The sequence below is a fragment of the Castor canadensis genome, chromosome 6 (assembly GCF_047511655.1).
Source record: "Castor canadensis chromosome 6, mCasCan1.hap1v2, whole genome shotgun sequence".
NCBI classification, from domain to species: Eukaryota; Metazoa; Chordata; class Mammalia; order Rodentia; family Castoridae; genus Castor; species Castor canadensis.
In genome coordinates, this window is record NC_133391.1 from 90,242,899 (window position 1) to 90,261,745 (window position 18,847).

Below are 18,847 nucleotides of genomic sequence, written 5' to 3' on the forward strand. Positions count from 1 at the left end.
ACTTTTTAAAGGACTGTTGAAGGAGGTAGGCATCAGTATATGGTACCATTTTCCCATCATGTGAACTGAGGGTTTTTCAGCAGTTAGTAACTTGTTTATGATCACGTACCGAAGATTCTAGGCCCAGCCAATATTCCAGGTTTATATAACCCTGTAGAAGCTTTGGAAACTCAATTGCTCTGAGTTGTATTGGCTGAGGGAAAGTTGGGGACTAAACAGATCCAGTTTTCCCACCGCCTTCACTTCACTCTACACAGCTGGGCCTCAATAGGACACACACCCACAACTCTGCGCCTGCGCCAACTCCCCGACACCCTATACCCCCCCAAGCCCCGCCCCTTCCGGGAAGGCACAGTGTCTGTGATTATTCAACTACATCTCCCATAAAACCATGCGCGGACACAGGATCTCCGCAGGAAGTCAGGGAGGCTGCATCCGGCGCTTGGAAAAGTGAGAGTCGGAGTGTCCTAGTCGTTCTACAGTATCCTGACTGCTTCTTCTTGGTCACTCTTGGGTTAGTAGCCACAGCGGTGAGTTAGTCGTCTCCCAGATGTCCCGTGGAGGCGGTGACCAGTTCCTTGGGTTCCCCCACTCTGTTGTGGGTCGCTGTCATGGAGGGTTGGCAGGCGCAAGCGCGGGAGCCTGAGCTGTGCAGCTGGGCCTCCCGCTAGTAGTGCGGTTCTCTAGTAGCCCGTTCCTGTGGCTGCTGCAATTTCTCGTCCAAGTTTTGGGATGAGGCAGAAGAATCGCTGCTTCGAATGTAATTTCACCTTGAAACAAGGAATATCACAAGAGTGGCAAGAAAGTTAAACTGTTCTAGGTACTTAAGCGTTTGGAGAGACCGTGCAGGGTTTCGCTTCACTGGTTATATTGGCCTTCTTGATGCCCAAGGGAGTGGAATTCGTTAATGATGCGTGGTGACTTAATTGTCTAAGCCCTGGTTTTACTCCACTCCAGCCGTGTGACTTTGGGCGAGTCTTGGGCCCTGGTTATTCATCAGTTAAACTGACTGTTGGTTTGGTTAAAGTCTAAGCCCTTTAAAATCTGTGTTCCTTTTAATTGACGTCTCAAAAGAGTCAGTGCTCTTCTTGTAAAGCAAGGGAAGCGTTCTATCCTGCCTTCAAATTCTAGCTTCCACAGGACCTGTCCGAAAATGAAAAAGGTAAATTAAGCACTAGAGCTGGATGTCAGATTTTCTGTGCTTCTCTGGAATGAGTAATGTAACTGTTTTCGGATAACTGTTGACAAAGCTAAGGAGGAAAATGTATATTTCTTTCACTTCCTTTCTCCCAAAAATTCGGTATACATTAACATTACAAGTTGACGGTAGTGAATGACATTGTACATCTGAATGACAATGTTGCAATCAGTTGGAGTGACCTGTGGAGAGGTTGAGGGAATGACTTTGACCTCAGAACATGGACCGGGAAGTATTATTCAAGTAAATCTCACTGAAGAAAATTTAATAAGAATTTATGAAATATAAATTTAAGAGAAAATCAACTTGGAAGACTTTCAGCAGTGCTTCAAAATAAAGTCCTGCAAAGTTATAGCTTTTGTTATTTCAGAATATTTGAAAAGTATTAAAAAACTTAAAAGGAATGAGAAGGTAAACTTATAGTAAATCAAAGAAGATAAAAAATGGTTTTGTAATGTTCAAATCACCCCTAATTTGTAAACAGATTTTAAGTATTAAGTTGTTTGCATTCCTGTGAACAGTTTTTTAAAAATAGAAAGTTTTACAAATAGAAGAAAAACACAAACAGGAAATGTGAACAGATACAAAGTAAGAAAGTTAATCCTTAGTCCATTTTTCCCTAAGTTTTATTCAACCTACACTACAAAATTGATTAGCCAGATTGCCATCTCAGAATCCAAGAGACAACAGCTATCAATAAATATGGATTATAACCTTTCTTTTTAGCCTAATTACTTAATTACTTAGAATGGTAGAAGTAGAATTAGAATCCCACGTCTTTTCTTTATAGTATGTCATAGGGAAAAAATGTGTCAAAAAACCACTTAGAGTAGTTAATACAATTAAAAGGAAACAAAAAAAGAGAAGTTAATAGACAATGGAAGCATAAGCCATTTTCACACACAAAAAATAGGTCAATGATCATTACTTCTGTTTTTGTTTTGGGGATTTTTTTTTCCCCCACTGAAACATCAGAGTGACAAAGCAGACAAAGTTAATAATTAAAAAACCTGTAATTCAAGGACAAAAGAGTGACCAACAAAACTTGTGTACAATAATAGATTGAAAAATGCATGGTCATCTGATTTGTGACAAGTGTAATAATACTGCAGGTCAATGAAAAGAGTTGGTAATTTCAAGAATAATGCTGAGTCATGAATTATCCACTGGAATGAAAAAATATCTTGACCTAGTGTACCTCACACTATGAACAAAAATTAATACCATATGGATTGTAGAATTAATTGTGAACGTAAAGCAATAAACTGTTTTTTATGTGAAACTTCGCATACTTTTGACTGTATCAGGTCCTATACCTGGTACCGTAGAATCAAAGAGCACTACGTGTCATCTGCTATAAACGGCTGCCCTTAATTCCATCTGCTTTTTGTCCCAGTTCTGTTATGAAGACCCCTCTTGTCTACCTCAAATACCCACTCCTCTTTGTAACATTACTAGTTCCCTATCCCAAGCCTCCTCATCTGTATTACCAAAACTTTTTGTACATTGTTTCTTACTTTCCCACAGTTATGTAAATTATACCTCCCAATTGATAATAATTTTGAAATGTATGTTGTGATGACAGTTGACTACTAATTACCTTTTAAAGTGTGTGTTTCTTTGGAAACCATAAATGCTTTTCTGACATCAGCATTTAGATCATGTTCATCCATTGATGCAAAAAGCAATTGCAAATAAGGTTTTCCCTTATTTTTCTTTTTTAAAGGAAGAAATGTCTTCTGTAAAAAGTAGTCCAAAACAGGAAATAATTTCTGAACTTCATAATTCAGCTGCAGAAGGAGATATTGCTAAGTTAACAGGAATACTTCACCATTCTCCATCTCTTCTCAATGAAACTTCTGAAAATGGTTGGACTGCTTTAATGTATGCTGCAAGGAATGGGCATCCAGATGTTGTCCAATTTCTGCTTGAGAAAGGGTAAACATCTTAGGCTCTCCCACCTAAAAGGGTTTGTGGTTTAATTTCTGTGTACATCATATTTCCTTCCTTTCTCTCTCTCTCTCTCTCTCTCTCTCTCTCTCTCTCTCTCTCTTTGTGGTACTAGGATTGAACCCAGGGACTTACGCAGGCTAGGTGAGCAACCTAATACTTATGCTACCCTTCCACCCCTTTTGTTTATTTAGTTTTTGAGACAGTATCTCACTACCTTTTTGGGCATGGGACCTTCCATATTCCTGTGTCTGCCTCACTGAGTAGCTGCAATTATAGGCATGTGCTACCATGTCCAGCTCAAGTTTTTCTTGTGGCCATATTAATATTATTGGAATAGTAAATAACTTATTGATCACTTTATTATATTGAAAAGTAGCATAATTTTTTACTAAACCTCTTGCTACCTTTTTTATTTTGTTAGTACTGGAGATTGAGCCAGGGCCCTTGCATGCCAGTCAGGCACTCGGAGCTACACCACAACTAAGCTAACTCTGTTGAGAAATTAATCCTGTATTCTCAATAGTAAAGCAAATTTATGAATAGTTTGATCTTTTTCTCACAAATAGAAAATGTAAATCTCATTATGGCTACCAAGAGCTCTGTGGGATTTTGGTATCTCTTTTTAAATTTCAGCTGTCTATAACCTTTCACCACTTGTGATTATTAAATGATTCTTTTAAGCTTCTCAGTAGTAAACCATGTACAAAAAGAAAAAAGGGTAATCTGTAATCATTAAATATGGAGGCTGTCATGTGTTTCTGGAAAGATTTTATTGAAATTAATACAGGAGAAGTTTACTTTTTGTTTTATTGTTCCTCCTCAATTTTTTCCTCCATCTATAGATGTGACAGATCAATTGTCAATAAATCAAGGCAAACTGCACTGGATATTGCACTATTTTGGGGTTATAAGCATATAGCTAACTTACTAGCTAATGCTAAAGGTGGGAAGAAGCCTTGGTTCCTAACCAATGAAGTGGAAGAAAGAGAAAATTATTTTAGCAGAACACTACTGGACCGGAAAAGTGAAAAAAGAAATAATACTGACTGGCTACTAGCTAAACAACGCCATCCAGCCACAATTTATATCCTTTTCTCAGATTTAAATCCCTTAGTTACTCTAGGTGCCAATAAAGAAAGTTTCCAACAGCCAGAAGTCAGGCTTTGTCAGCTGAACTACACAGATATAAAGAACTACTTGGCCCAGCCGGAGAAGATCACCTTGATTTTCCTTGGAGTAGAGCTTGAAATGAAAAAAGAGTTACATAATTATGCTGGAGAAGTCCCAAGAGAAGAGGAAGATGGGTTGGTTGCCTGGTTTGCTCTCAGTATAGATCCTGCTTCTGCTGAAGAATTTAAGCAATGGCATGAAAATTGTTATTTTCTTCATCCTCCAATGCCAGCTCTTCTGCAGTTGAAAGAAAAAGAAGCTGGTAAGAGATGGACACACTGTTTATCTGTATTGGTAATAATGCAGTTTTTGAACTGATTTAGAGTTGTATGTACTTGAAATTTCCAGGTGGCCTGCCTTTTCCAGTAAGCAGTGAAGGTAGGCTATCTTCATTAGGAACTTCCTGAAGTTTTCACTCTAGGACACTACTCTCCTACAGTTATAGCAGTTTATTGGCCACAATTAGTTTCCAGGGAATTAATCCAAATGAATGATGATTTCATTTGATTCTCCAATGAGTATTTCTTGAACTTACATTATATACTAAACATTATAGCAAACACCTTGTTTTGTTTTCTGTTGCTGGGCTTTTTGTGCCATGTTAAGAAACTAGGGTTTTATTGGAAGAGCCATTTAAATGTTGTTACCTGAACTATTTGTTTTTTAAGAAAAACTTTATACTAACTGCTCTATAGAGCATGAGTTGTGGTATGTAGGTGAAGTCTGGAAGTTGGGAGTCTTGTTAAGAGGGTATTACATACTACAGTAGCCTGTAAAATATTGCAATAGCTTGGGTAAGAATGGTGGCATAGAGATGGACAGAAAAGGAAAGTTCGAGACATTCTGGACTTAAAATTGATAGGAGTTGATCTGTATGTAGGTCAAGACTCATAAGTGAAAGAGATGGTGGAAGCATTGACTCATGCACAAATTAATGTATTAATAGTAGAAATGGAGAAAAGGGTGTATATATATATATATATATATATACCCACTGTAAAATCAACCGTATTTGTGCATTTGTTCATGGATTGCGTATGGAGTATATAATGAAAGAGTAGAACAACAATGACTGTTAGGAGACTTCAGTAATTTGATAGACAATGATAGGTAGAATAAGGAAAGCAATACAGATTAGAGTAAATAAATCAAGAGTCTTATTTTTGGGCATGTTAGGTTTTAGACAAGGATAAGGAGGATATTCGATTCTGAAACTCAGAAGAGAGGACTAAGCTGGAGATACTCATATGGCAGTCATCAACACAAAGGTAGTATGTTAGTCCCAGAATACTATTAAGAATTGAGTGCAAGCAAGAAAAAAGAGTCTCAGAATTAGAACTAAATCTCCTTAACATTAGAGGTCAGGTACAAGCAGAGGAGTCATCAAAGGAGATGGAGACCATGTAAAGTAGAAGAAAACCAAAAAAATGTGTTCATGGAAATCAAAAGAGCAGAGTATTTAAGGAAGGAGATCACGGTGAAGTATATAAAATGCTGTTGAGAATTTCAGTAAGATTTTGGGTTTTTTTTAAGGAAGTTGGTTTTGGTATTAGGAAGCTGTTGATGAATTTGACAAGATGAATATCAGTGGAGTAGAAGGATCAGAAGATAATTATGGTGTACTGCAGATTTAATGAGAGGTATAGAGGGGTTCACTTAGCAATTATCCACTTTCCCTTTCATGATGGGCCTTCCATAGGCTGCTTGGTAGCTTCTTTAAGTCTACTGGAATATGTTTTATTCTCCACACCTTTGGAGAAATCATTGAACTTAAAGGAAAAATCAAAACCAACAACATTTCTTTTCTTTGAAACTGTGTATATAGTTTTAAGATTAAAATGATCTTATTAGTGGACAAATTGCTTTCTTTTTTTTTTTAAATTTTACTATTAAGGGAAGTAAGGCTCTTTACTTACTTACTATATAACCTTACAGTTACTTAACTTCTCTGTGCCTGTTCCCTCTTCCAGAAAATAAGGATGATAGTAGTACTCCTTCATAAGGGTTGCTTTAAACAGTCAATAAATATAGACATGTTTGTATAAAAAGTTCTTTGCCTGGTACTCAGCACCTAGTAAGTATTTAATCAATGTGAATTATTGTGTATTGTGATGATTGTGAAATAATGTAGATACTCCAGTGAAAACTGAATTATATGTTGCAAGGTAATAGCAGGCAAATATTTAAAGTTGTCTGTGCTTCATTGAATTTCAGTGTTACAGTTGTTTTTAATCTACATTTTATTTGTTCATTTCACTTTAAATGTTCTCATCTTTTTTTTTTTCAAAATCACATGGGCCAAATAGTGTATTTTAAGGAGAGTAAGTTCATCAGGCACTTAAAATGCCTCAATTATAGTATTTCTGGTCAGGTCATATTAATTATTTTTGAAGTACCATTGTAAAAGCTATCCTTTACAATGTATATATATCCTAAGATTTATTCTATTTGTCATTTTTTTCATAAAGTTACCCACCAATGTCCGTGCAGTATACTTTATGCCGTATGCAGCTTCCACTTGAAAACAGGATATGTCCCACAATAGCATGGACCAACAGTAGCTTAATGACCAAGAAGGAAAGTAGAGATGAGTACCTGTAATTTCCTAGTAATATTTCCTTTACAATCCAAGTCTAAGTTAGGAACTACCTTTGTAGTAATTTTTTCCAGAGTTGGGATCAAATACAAGGTCTCATACATGCTATACAGTGCTCTTCCATTGAGCTGCATCCCCAGCCCAACTATAATATATTTTTATAAAAATCTCTATTACAAAGTAGTATCTAAACACACTAGCATCATGTGTACTAAAAAATTTTAAAATCATCTATAGTAAAAGCCTCAATAATAGTATGTAAGATCAATGTTAGAACACCTGTCTTAAATGAGAATTATATTTTATTCAAATTAAAGTTAAGTCTAATTTTTGTTTGTCATCTGAAAATTTAAATCTTTTACTTTAAAAGAAAAATACACAACATAAAAACAACTACTAAAACCATTTATCATACAGTTATTCAAAAAACAGTACATTTTGTTTATTATAGCTCAAGAGCATCATATGTACATATTAATTTTTCTTACACCTTGTTATGGGATGAAAACATTTTGTGCTTCTTTTAAAAAGGGGTTGTAGCTCAAGCAAGATCTGTTCTTGCCTGGCACAGTCGATATAAGTTCTGCCCAACCTGTGGAAGTGCAACTAAAATTGAAGAAGGTGGCTATAAAAGAGTATGTTTAAAAGAAGACTGTCCTAGTCTCCAGGGTGTTCATAATACCTCATATCCAAGAGTTGGTAAGCCTTTTCATTTTATAAGAAAAGTACTTCATTAGTGTATATTACTTATGTAAAAGAATTTCATTATGATTTTCTCATATATATACTTTGATCATATTTACACTTCCGTTATTCTTCCTTTTCCCTATCCCCACAAAATTTATCATCTTAGCCAATTTTAAGTGAACAGTTCCATACTGTTATGTACATTTACTTTTTCATCTTGAAAAACTGAGACTATATATATATAGTTGACTATATATATATATATGTTGTTATATATATATATATAAAATACACAACATAAAAGCAACTTTTATATATATATAGTTGACTATATATATATATGTTGTTTTATATATATATATATACATATATATATATATATATGTTGTTTTATATATATATATATATATATAAGCTATATATAATAACAATTCCTCATTCACCTTTGCCCCAGTTCCAGGAAACTGCCTTTGTTCTTTCTATCTCTATGAACATGATTTCTCTAGGTACCTCATATGAATGGAATCATACAGTATTTTCTTTTTTGTGAGTGACTTTTCTCACCTAGCTTAATGTCTTCAACAGGCATCCATGTAGCTTGTGTCAGAATTTTCTTCCTTTTTAGGGATGAATGATATTCCACTGCAAACATATACTCCATTTTGTGTATCTATTCATCTGTTATGAACACTTGAATTACTCACCTCCACTTTTGACTATTTTGAATAATGCTGCTATAAACCTGGGTATACAGATATCTCCTTGAGACCTTGCTTTCAATTGTTTTGGGTATATTCCAAAAAATAGAATTTCTGGATCATATCTTAATTCCATTTTTTCATTTTTGATGACCTGCCATAGCCAATGCACCATTTTACATTCTGAGTAGCATTGTGCAAAGGTTCCAGTTTCTCCACATCCTTGCCACTCTTGTTGTTTTCTGTTTGTTTTCTTTTTGTGGGACTGGGGTTTAAAATCAGGTCTTCAAACTTGCAAAGCATGTGCTCAACCACTTAGCCACACCTCCAATCCATTTTGGTTATTTTTGGAGATGGGGCCTCATAAACTGTTTGCCAGGGTTGGCCTTGAACCACAATCTTCCTGATAAGTTTTTAATTTTATTGTAGTCCAATTTACTTCTTTGTCTTTTTATTTCACTTGCCTATGCTTCTGGTGTCACACACAAGAAACACCAAATTCAATCCTATAAAACTTTTGCCCATTTTGTTTTACATTGAAGATTTAAAAAAAAACCCAAACTGTCACATGCTTGGTGAAATTCATGACCTGCTATTTGTTAACAATTAAAATTTTTTCTGATCAATGATATATTTTTTATTTATTTTTTTTGTTACAATGTATTCATTATAAAGGGGGATTCGTAGTGACAATTCCAATTAAACTTACATTGTACATTAGTTTCATTGCTCCCATCGTCTCTCCCCCTCAACCCTCTCCCTACCATACTCCAAGCAATTGTAAGAGGTTTTTTGTTCTATTTCAAATAGGTATATGAAGTCCATCAACCACATACTGTTACCTGCATCTCCTACATTTACTCTCCCTCCCACTAGTACCTTCCCCACATACACTGTACCTATTTTACAGTCCTTCCTTATTATTAATATTTATTAATAATAAATATTATTATTAATATTTAGTTGAAGAAGGTTTTCTAACCAAATAGACCTCATCCCTTTCTTTAAAAAATTTTTTTGCCAGTGCTAGGATTTGAACTTGGCTTCATGCTTATTAGGCAAAAGTTCTAGCCCTTAAACCATGTTCCCAGCCTTTTTACTTTAGTTTATTTTTCAAATAGAGTCTCTTGCTTTTGACTGGGCCAGCCTCAGACTGTAATTCTCCTACCTCTCCATCTGGACTAGCTGGGATTACAGGCATGACCCACCACACCCAGGTTGTTTTTGATGATAGTGTCTTACTAACTTTTTTGCCTAGGCTGGCCTTAAACTGCAATCCTGTCTCTACCTCCAGAGTAGATGGATTAAGGTATATACCATTACACTCAGTCCTTTCTTTTAACAACACCCCCCCCCAAAAAAAACCAAATATTTTAATGGGCTTCGTTATGCTATTTTCATACATGCATATAATGTGCTTTAATTATATTCACTTTGGTGATTTCAGCCCAATCAGAATGGCTACTATAAAGGAAACAAACAACAAATGCTGGCCACATTGGGATGAGAGGTAGGAGGAGAAACAACCATTATACTCTATTGGATGGAATGTAAATTAGGGCAGCCACTATGGAATTCAGTATGGAGGTTTCTCAAAAAACTAAAAATAGGGCTGTTGGAGTGGCTCATATGTAGAATGCCTGCCTAGCAAGGGCGAAGCTGTGAGTTCAAGCACCAGTACCACCAAAAAAAAAAAAAAAAAAAGCTAAAAATAGAAATATTGTGTGTTACACCACTCCTGGGCATATATCCAAAGAGATGTAAGCAAGGATATAATAGAGATACCTGCACACCCATGTTTATAGTCACAATTCACGATAACCAAGCTGTGGAATCAGCCTAAATCCCTGTCAGTCCATGAAGGGATTAAAGCCCATTATGGTGAAATCTCAGCTATTTGGAATCTTGGGAAAAAAGATGTTTTGGAATGACAAGATTTTTTTTTAAGCACTAAGTTTGCCTTTTTATTAAAAAATGTTTAATTTGACCATTAGCACTAAATATAGAGCTGAGCACCAGTAGTTCACACTTGTAATCTTAACTACTTGACAGACTAAGATCAGTAGGCTCATGGTGCAAAGCTGGGATGTGGGAGGAGCAAAATGGACTGGAGGTGTGACTCAAGCAGTAGAGATCCTGCTTTGCAAGTGTGAAGCCCTGAATTCAAATCCCAGTCCCATGAAAAAAAGATTATAAATATGCAAGTATTATATAATTTCATGATTTTTCAATAAATGATATTGTTTATAATTAGCCACTTCTTAACTTTAGGTTAATCAATAGAAATTTATTATGTTAAATACATGATTTCAAGAGTCAGCCAATCTGATTCCTCTTACGGAGAGACAAAATAAAGCTCCCAACAATTCAGTGCCTGTTTCAGGCATTACCACAGCAATACAGCTTTAAGCTAGCTCCTCATTCCTGCTAGTGCCTACTATACCTCTTTCCTTCTAATTCCTGCTTGGATTCTGCTATGGTTTGGAAATTTAATAATTCAGCTCTTTAAAACTGTGGAGAAAGAATAGACTCAGAAACACCTGAGGTCTCCAGGTAGTAAAATATATGGCTTAGTGACATCTGATTTTGTTGCTCAGAGTCTTTTACATTTAATTCCTGGTTCTAAATCCTGAGCTAGTGTGGAGAATTTCCTGAATTGATGACTTCTAGACATATGAAAAGTTATTTATTTGTTTATTAGGCAGTACTGGGGTTTGAACTCAGGGCCTCATGCTTTCTAGGCAGGCACTCTACCCCTTGACCCACTCCACCAGCCCCATTTTAGTTATACTGTTCTAAATACATAAACATAATCATAGAGTCACATTAGGTTTTAAAAACATTAAGTATTGGAATGGAAGAGAAAGCAGAGAATTTACTGTATTTACTTGTAAAATATGAATGTCCCCCACGTCTATACATTACCTACTTAAACTTTTTTTCTCTTAAAAAATAAGAATATGCCTAGCAAATACCTTAAGTACAGAATAAATGTTGCTAAGATTGAGGGGAGAAGAGCAAAAATCGTATTTTTTTGCCCTGCTGACAAAATTCTCTGCAGTTTCTCTCAGGCACTTTGTCATCAGTTACATAAGAGTAGAAAGGAACAATCTCAAACAAACAAGAACCTGGTTGCTACTGGAGGAGATATGCCTTTATATTACCTTACCAGACTGTGACTTTGCATACTGACTCTAAATTACTTTTTCTTGTTATTCATATATCTGATTTTTTTTTAACAGATCCAGTAGTAATCATGCAAGTTATTCATCCAGATGGAACCAAATGTCTTTTAGGCAGGCAGAAAAGATTTCCCCCAGGCATGTATACTTGTCTTGCTGGATTTGTTGAGCCTGGTAAGCCTATTCTGAAAAATTTTTTTTTCAGTACTGGAATTTGAACCCAGGGCCTCACACTTCCTAGGCAGGTGCTCTACCACTTGAGCCACACTCCTAGGCATGAAAAACATTTACAAATAAAAAATTAGGTAGCATTTGAGATATAATCTAATAAATTACTATGTTGTAAAATTGACATCTTAAAAATATTTTAAACATGATACCATTTTAATTACAATTTAAATATCATATGATTTTCATGTTTTGCTTTGTCGTATGTTGTTCTCGAAAGGTTTGTAGGTGGTTTATACCTCCTTTCTACACTAGATTTAGCTGTTGCCTTTTTTTTTTTCACATGCCAAATAACAGGATTTATTTTAATCTGTTTCTTTCAATAAGTTCTTAAGACAATTCCCCATTCCCTACATAAACTGATACAATTGCAATTTAAAAGCTATTATCTGTATTTTACAAGCAACCTGATAGACATATAAAGTACCACCTTTAGTCTTTCTTTGAGCTCTAATGCCTTAATTTGGGAAGATACTGGAGCTGAAGGTCAAGGATGATGACCGTACTTATTACCTAGAGTAACACATTTTTATAGAAAAAAGAAAAAAACAAAACAAAAACCCAAAATGCCATTTACCCAGTAAAGTCAAAATAGAATTATTTCTTGTTTTCCTACCAATTCCCAAACATTTATAGCTGTTGCCTTTTAAAGAGCCTTATGTGATTGTCCCAAATACTTGGTTAGCCCCTATACCCTGTATTCACAATCCATACTATCCTGTATGACTTTTTGCTATAGTACTCAACAACACCTAATCTGCCGTGTGTGTTTATATGTATTATTATATTAATTATAATAATATCATATATTATTATAATTATATAATTATAATATTATAAATTATATTTCTTTATTATCAACTCTTACTAGAATGTCAGTTCCATAAGAGTAAGACCTTCTGTTTTATTCTTTTTTATATCCCAAGTCCTTAGAGCCTTTCACATAGTAAGATCTTAGTAAGTATTTGTAAAACAAATGAGTGACCATATCTGCATTAATAAGCACTTAATCTCAACTTCCAATGTTAATCCAGTTGCCAGATAATAGCAGTGGTAAGCATATGTAATAGTCTCCACTTCGAAGACTTTACCCATATCAAATCCTATAATCCTCACTCAACCTTAAAAAATTGCTATTATCGTAATTTTACAAATAAGACCAATTAGGCACATGAAATAAATAACTTACCACAAATCACTAGTGGAGGGGACTCAAACTAAGACACTTGGCTTCTGAGTCCTTTCTCTTAATCACATTGCTGCCCTTCATAGTTCTAGGTCAATTTTTAATTGCTAGATAGTAGTACGTATGTCAATAATCCATATTTGTTCTCTTTTTTGCATTTAGTTTATTTCAAGATTCTGGATGTTTACAAACAGTACTACAATTAATATTTTTATGTTTCTCTTTACATGCATTGGCAAGAGTTAATGTAGGCTATATACATAGGGTAGAATTGCTAGCATACTAACATTACCTAGATGTCACCAACTTGCTCTCAAATGTTCTTGTCATGACATGAAATGGAACAATGAAATGTTCTGTTATTCCATATCATCACCAAATTAGGTTATTCAGGCTTTTAAATAAGTCATTCTTAGTAGTATGAAATAGAATATCACTGCAGTTTTAATTTCATTGCTCTGCTGACAGAATATCATTTTCAAATGTGCATTACATATCTAATATTCCTTTTCTTTGAATTTCAGATGTTTATATCTTTTGCCTATTTTGTTTTGGTTGTTTAGCATTTTTATTGATTTTAGGAGTTTTAAAGTGTGTGTTATATGCTACTCCTACTATTACAATCTTACAAATAGAGCTGGGTGCCGGGGGGCTCACGCCTATAATCCTAGCTACTCAGAAGGCAGAGATCAGCCAGCCTGGGCAAATAGTTTGCTAGACCCTGTCTCAAAAAAAAAAACTTCATAAAAGGGCTGGGGGAGTGGCTCAAAGGGTAGGCCCTGAATTCAAGCCTCAGCACCACGCAAAAAAAAAAACCCCAACAAATATCTTAATACTAGTGTGTGATTCACCATATATTTTCTTGTGCTGAATATAAGTTCTTAATTCTTGTATAGGAAATGTATCAATCTATTTGAAATAGAAAGATTTATTTAAAAAATATTTTGCTAAGTATTTAACAAAATACTTCTGGATATCCAGATAAATTTTACTTAAAAACTGATTCCTCTATTCTACTTCTCAATTCCAACAAAATCAGAAATATGAAGAACATTTGTGGACCTCACATTATTTTATCATAGCTTAGTCATCGGTCATTTAGAGGGAAACAATTGCTGTAAAAGAAAAAGTATTGAATTTCATCTTATATGATTTTTAAACATTTGATGACCTGAAAAGAGTTATCTGCAATAATCATTTAATAATATAACCGAAAAAAGGGAGATGTAAAAATTTAGTGGGGAAAAAGCTAGCCAATTTTAAAAAGTAACATGACAGTTTATGAATATCTAGTAATTATATATAACTGAGATGATACATTAGATGTTGCATAATGTTTAGTCAATAGTAGGAAGTAGATAGTTGTAAATTTTATAATTGCTATATTTTAAATGTAATTGACAAATTTCTACCTATAAGAAATAAGAGTTTCTTGTTAGCATTTTAATACTCTAAATGTGGTCATACTTCGAAAAATAATTTTTCTTCACTTCCAGTGTAGTGTTAGGATTCTTTGAATCGGACTTCCTTCCAAAGTGATTTCTAAATGTTGAGCTGTTTGGAGCACAGAATGTCCAAGGCATGTTCATCAACAGCTGTTCTTTTGCTGCATTCGATTAGGGGAAACCATAGAAGACGCTGTTCGGAGAGAAGTAGAAGAGGAAAGTGGAGTGAAAGTTGGCCATGTGGAGTATGTCTCTTGTCAGCCATGGCCAATGCCCTCCTCCTTAATGATTGGTTGTTTAGCTGTGGCAGTATCTACAGAAATTAAAGTTGACAAGAATGAAATAGAGGATGCCTGCTGGTTCACTAGAAAACAGGTAAAGTTCAATTTAATTTCCTTCTTCTATTGACTGTTCCCTGACAGTATTGGTTTGGGCATGTAGCAAGGAAGCATATTTTCAACAGATTGAATGAATGGGTACAGACCTTTTGTTATGCCTGGTTTACAATGTAATTGATAAGTCCATATAGGTAGGAAGAGTATGTGTTCTCCAGTTTGTCCTATTTTAGCTCATTCTGTGAGTTTTTTCTAATAAAGATTGTATGCCATTTCATGTTTCAGATGCTATTCCTTCAGATTAATGATAATATCTTTCAATAGATTTAAAGTACATAAACATTAATTCAGATAGAAGAGATAGAAATACTGTTCTTAGACATTTTATGCATTAAAGCAAGTAACCATCAAAATATATCAGCAAAAATGCTTAAAACTTTAAAAAGTTTTTATTTTGAATTGTACTAAAGGACAAGAATAACATAGCAGTGTAACAAATATATACTCAAAAAAGCTTTTTAAAATAATATCCCTGGGCTAGGAACAGTGCCTATAATCCTAGCTACTTGAAAGACAGAGATCAGGAAGATTGAAGTCTGAGGACAGCTTGAGAAGAAAGTTAGCAAGACCCCATCTCAGCAAATGAACCAGGCATGGTAGAACATGCCTGTGGGAGGTGTACATAGGGGATTCATGGTCCAGTGCTATCCCTGTGCCAAAACACAAGACCATATCTGAACAATAACTAAAGCAGCAAAGCTCTGGGGACATGGCTTAAATGGGACAGTGCCTAGCAAGCATAAAGTCATGAGTTCAAACCCTAGTACCACTGAAAAAGTAAAATAATAGCATCTCTAACTAATATAATGAAAGATAAATGAAATGTCTCTTTTTACATGGCCCAAAGCATTTGTATAGAACAAATGGATGCACGATAGTAAGGACCTAAAATCCTGTCTTTGTCCACATCAAATTAGTTTTCCTTTATGCCCAAGTCCAAAAGGTAAGAATTAGATTGTTGTTTCAGAATTTTTAAAAAGGGAACCTGCTTCAGAAGTTGCCTTCACTTTCAATTTTAAGTGTAGATCATATGTTTTCCTTTTTCATAACCTCTTTTTCCTATCTCTTTTTAGAACATTTTAAAAATCAAAATTCTAATTGCTTCAGTGAAGCAATTAGAAATTCTGTACTAAATTATGGATGTCTATTTGTTATTCACTGTAAAATCACATTTTGGTTGAATTATATAATCATGGAAATAGTATTTAAGTATGACAGTATTGAGATCCTAATGCATTTTTTATGGTGTATTTTAGGTTGTGGATGTTCTTACCAAAGGAAAACAGCAGGCATTCTTTGTGCCACCAAGCCGAGCTATTGCACATCAACTGATCAAACACTGGATTGGAATTAACCCCAATCTCTGAATTAAGAATTAGACTTTATTTGAGCATTATTTGATTTTTTTAATACCACTTATCCTCAAGTGGGATTAGAAATAATCAGTGCTCCTTAGTGTCATAATACAAAATCCTCATATTGGGCTCCCAAAATATCTTTAAAGTATTCTTTCCATCACTAGCTCAGAACTCATATCTCTATAAATTAGAACATATCCTTAAATTTTCCTAAATTTGGGGTCAGCCTTTGAGCATTTTTTTTGGTTGTACTTCAGAATTTTGTCTTATAAAATCATATTTCTAATAAGAGACATCATATTGTAAAGAAGTATGTTCTAGAAATGTTAATAATCCTAAATTCTAGTTCCTCTACTCAGCATTAGACTTCTCACTACCATTCCTTATTTGAGAAATGAAACATAATAATTTTGATGAATTTTTGAACTCGTATTGATACTCATTTCATTACCATAAAGGCCTTGTAAGTTGTCAGTCTCTGATTTTGCTCATCTTCCCATTGCCTTGCCACTTACTCTTTCCTTCCTCCTGGTTCTATTGCTCTGCTAGTGGTGCTGTGAGATTATTGCTACTAGTCTAATTTGACCAATGTTAAAAATTTCTGTATTTAACAATTAGCCCTACTAGTAATCTCTTTGGAAGGGGAGCTAAAGTAAGAGCATATCATTGTGTCTGGGAGCTTTTCCTTAAACCTAAAACTAATTAAGGCAAATCAAGACTCTCTACTTTTTCACTGAAATTAAACATATTTGAAAGGAATTCTCAGGAGTCAGATACAAATAAATCCCAGATATATTTACATTTCAGTTAAAAGCACTGGCTTTACTTCATTTTGTGATGAGGGATGTATTTATTTTCATAAAAGAATTCTATAATAATTATCATCAATATTTATAATATTCAAGTATATAATCTTGGTTTTGACCTTAGTACTTGCTAAGAAACCTTGATAAGTATATTTTAGAACTGAATTGGCAAGATTCTAGAAAAAGTAAATTATAGTAATTTGCAATTTTATAACACAGAAGCATTTTAATAACCCAAGGCAAGATTTTCCCTTTATTAGGAAATATTAGCTATCACCAAAAATATGTGTAGAGTAAATTAAAAGAAGGGATAGTAAGAATGAATTTAGCTTGCCAAATATTGTTAAAGTTTTAGATAGTCCTTAAAATTTGTTTAACTTAAATAAGATGATATTCTTAGACAAAACCATTTTATTAATAAGCAATTTTTTTAGTAATTAATGAATGCTTATTGATATCAGAACTATAAAACAAATGAAGGTTTACACAGGACATTTATATACATAATAGAATTAGAGCTACATAACTATATAACTATATTAATAATTTGTGCCTTGATCATTATGAGATATAATGATTTGAGGTTCAGTTTTACTGCAAATGTACTTTAGTACTTATAGATTCTAATATTACATTGTAAAATTCCAGATTTCTCCGATGTTGGGATAGGAAAGTGTCAACAAACACAACTATAAATTTAACTTCAGAAATTTGATACTACTGTACTTGGGGGGAATCAGTATATAAGTAAATTATTGCTTTAACAATTATTCCTAAATTTTTAACCTCTGAGAGGTAAATAGCTATATGTAAATAAAAGGAATAGCCAATTCAAAAAGGTACAGGTATAAATACTATGAATGTATTCTAATGCAAATCATTGTAACAGTACATTAAAATATCTATTTTCTATTTGTGTGTTATGTATTTTTTAACATTTTGGAAAAGTTCTTTTTGTTCTATTAACAAATAGAAAAAACAAATTTTAGTCATGAGTCCCTGTTTAAAATTTTTTATGATTTTTTTTTTTTAAGGTGAAAAAGCCTTTGGAAAGTTTCCATATTTGGAAGACTTTAAAGTTTGACCTTATGTCAGGGACATAGCTTATTGGTAGAGTACTTGTCTACTATAGTCAATGGCCTGGGTATGATTCCCAGCACTGCCAAAAAAAATGTAAAAAATGTATTTGAATCTTAAATTTTGTACTTTGGGGTAAAATACAAACATGCACACACACACACACACACACACGGACTACATATACATATTTACTCAATAATTCCTAATATTCATGTTTAGAGTTATATATTTATTGCCAATATTTTGAAATTTTAATTTTATTGTTCATGAAGAATTAAAGGCCTACACATTTTATTTATTTGGAAAAATGAGTCAGTCTGTCAAAGATCTAGTTAAGAGTTTGGGGGGAGGTAGAAAAGAATGGAGGAAAGAAGTATAAGCTTTGATGCCACAGGACAGAGAAGAGACAGGAAAGAGTATTTTTATGAACCAGGAGGAGTAATGTTGCCAAATGCCTATGTTCAAAAAGTCATTGAATACAAGCTAATTGGAGAATTGCTTATGCAAATACTGAAAACACTTTTTGTACATTGCACTTTTTTTAACTCTTCCTTCCCAGGCCACTCTGGGTAAAAGTTGAAACAGCTTCTGAAAGAGCAAGTACAGGTTACTACCATATACGTTAGATTTTCAGATAACTATTTGCTCAAAGTAGAAATGATCAAAAGGAAAGTCATTCAAATAATGAAGATGGTATAGGAAATTGGTAATCAGCAGCCTGAATTCTTTTGCTTCTCTGGAAAAATTTCTTTTTCAACTATGGGGTAAAGAATTTAGACATGTTAACTTAGCTAACAGGCATTTCCTCATTCTATTTTTATTCAAGAACATCCTCATATGATTGTGCTCTTGGTAGAAGTAGCAT

The 18,847-nt window shown here is 34.0% G+C and overlaps 2 protein-coding genes across 8 annotated transcripts in view; both read left to right on the forward strand.

Annotated features, from left to right (window-relative positions):
• Positions 1–379: 379 nt before the first annotated feature.
• On the forward strand, positions 380–17,814 carry Nudt12 (nudix hydrolase 12). 2 transcript variants are annotated; one of them, XM_020184694.2, is made up of 7 exons: positions 380–514; positions 2,925–3,136; positions 3,994–4,583; positions 7,449–7,616; positions 11,545–11,658; positions 14,519–14,718; positions 15,995–17,814. In XM_020184694.2, exons 2-7 carry the CDS (start codon positions 2,931–2,933, stop codon positions 16,103–16,105), a joined length of 1,389 nt encoding a protein of 462 aa, XP_020040283.1. In that variant the 5' UTR covers positions 380–514; positions 2,925–2,930; the 3' UTR covers positions 16,106–17,814. The 2 variants fall into 2 exon arrangements, with proteins under 2 accessions (XP_020040283.1, XP_020040282.1); XM_020184693.2 differs by having other exon boundaries at positions 383–530.
• The window catches only part of LOC109699759 (uncharacterized), a 121,687-nt gene continuing 117,421 nt past the window's right edge, over positions 14,582–18,847 (forward strand). For all 6 annotated transcript variants that reach the window (XR_012449079.1, XM_074077002.1, XM_074077004.1 and 3 more), the window contains exon 1: positions 14,582–14,718. Coding sequence is in view for 4 of the 6 variants with exons in the window: in XM_074077002.1 (XP_073933103.1) it covers positions 14,693–14,718 (26 nt within the window). In the remaining 2 variants the exon portion in view is untranslated. The remainder of the gene's footprint in view (positions 14,719–18,847) is intronic.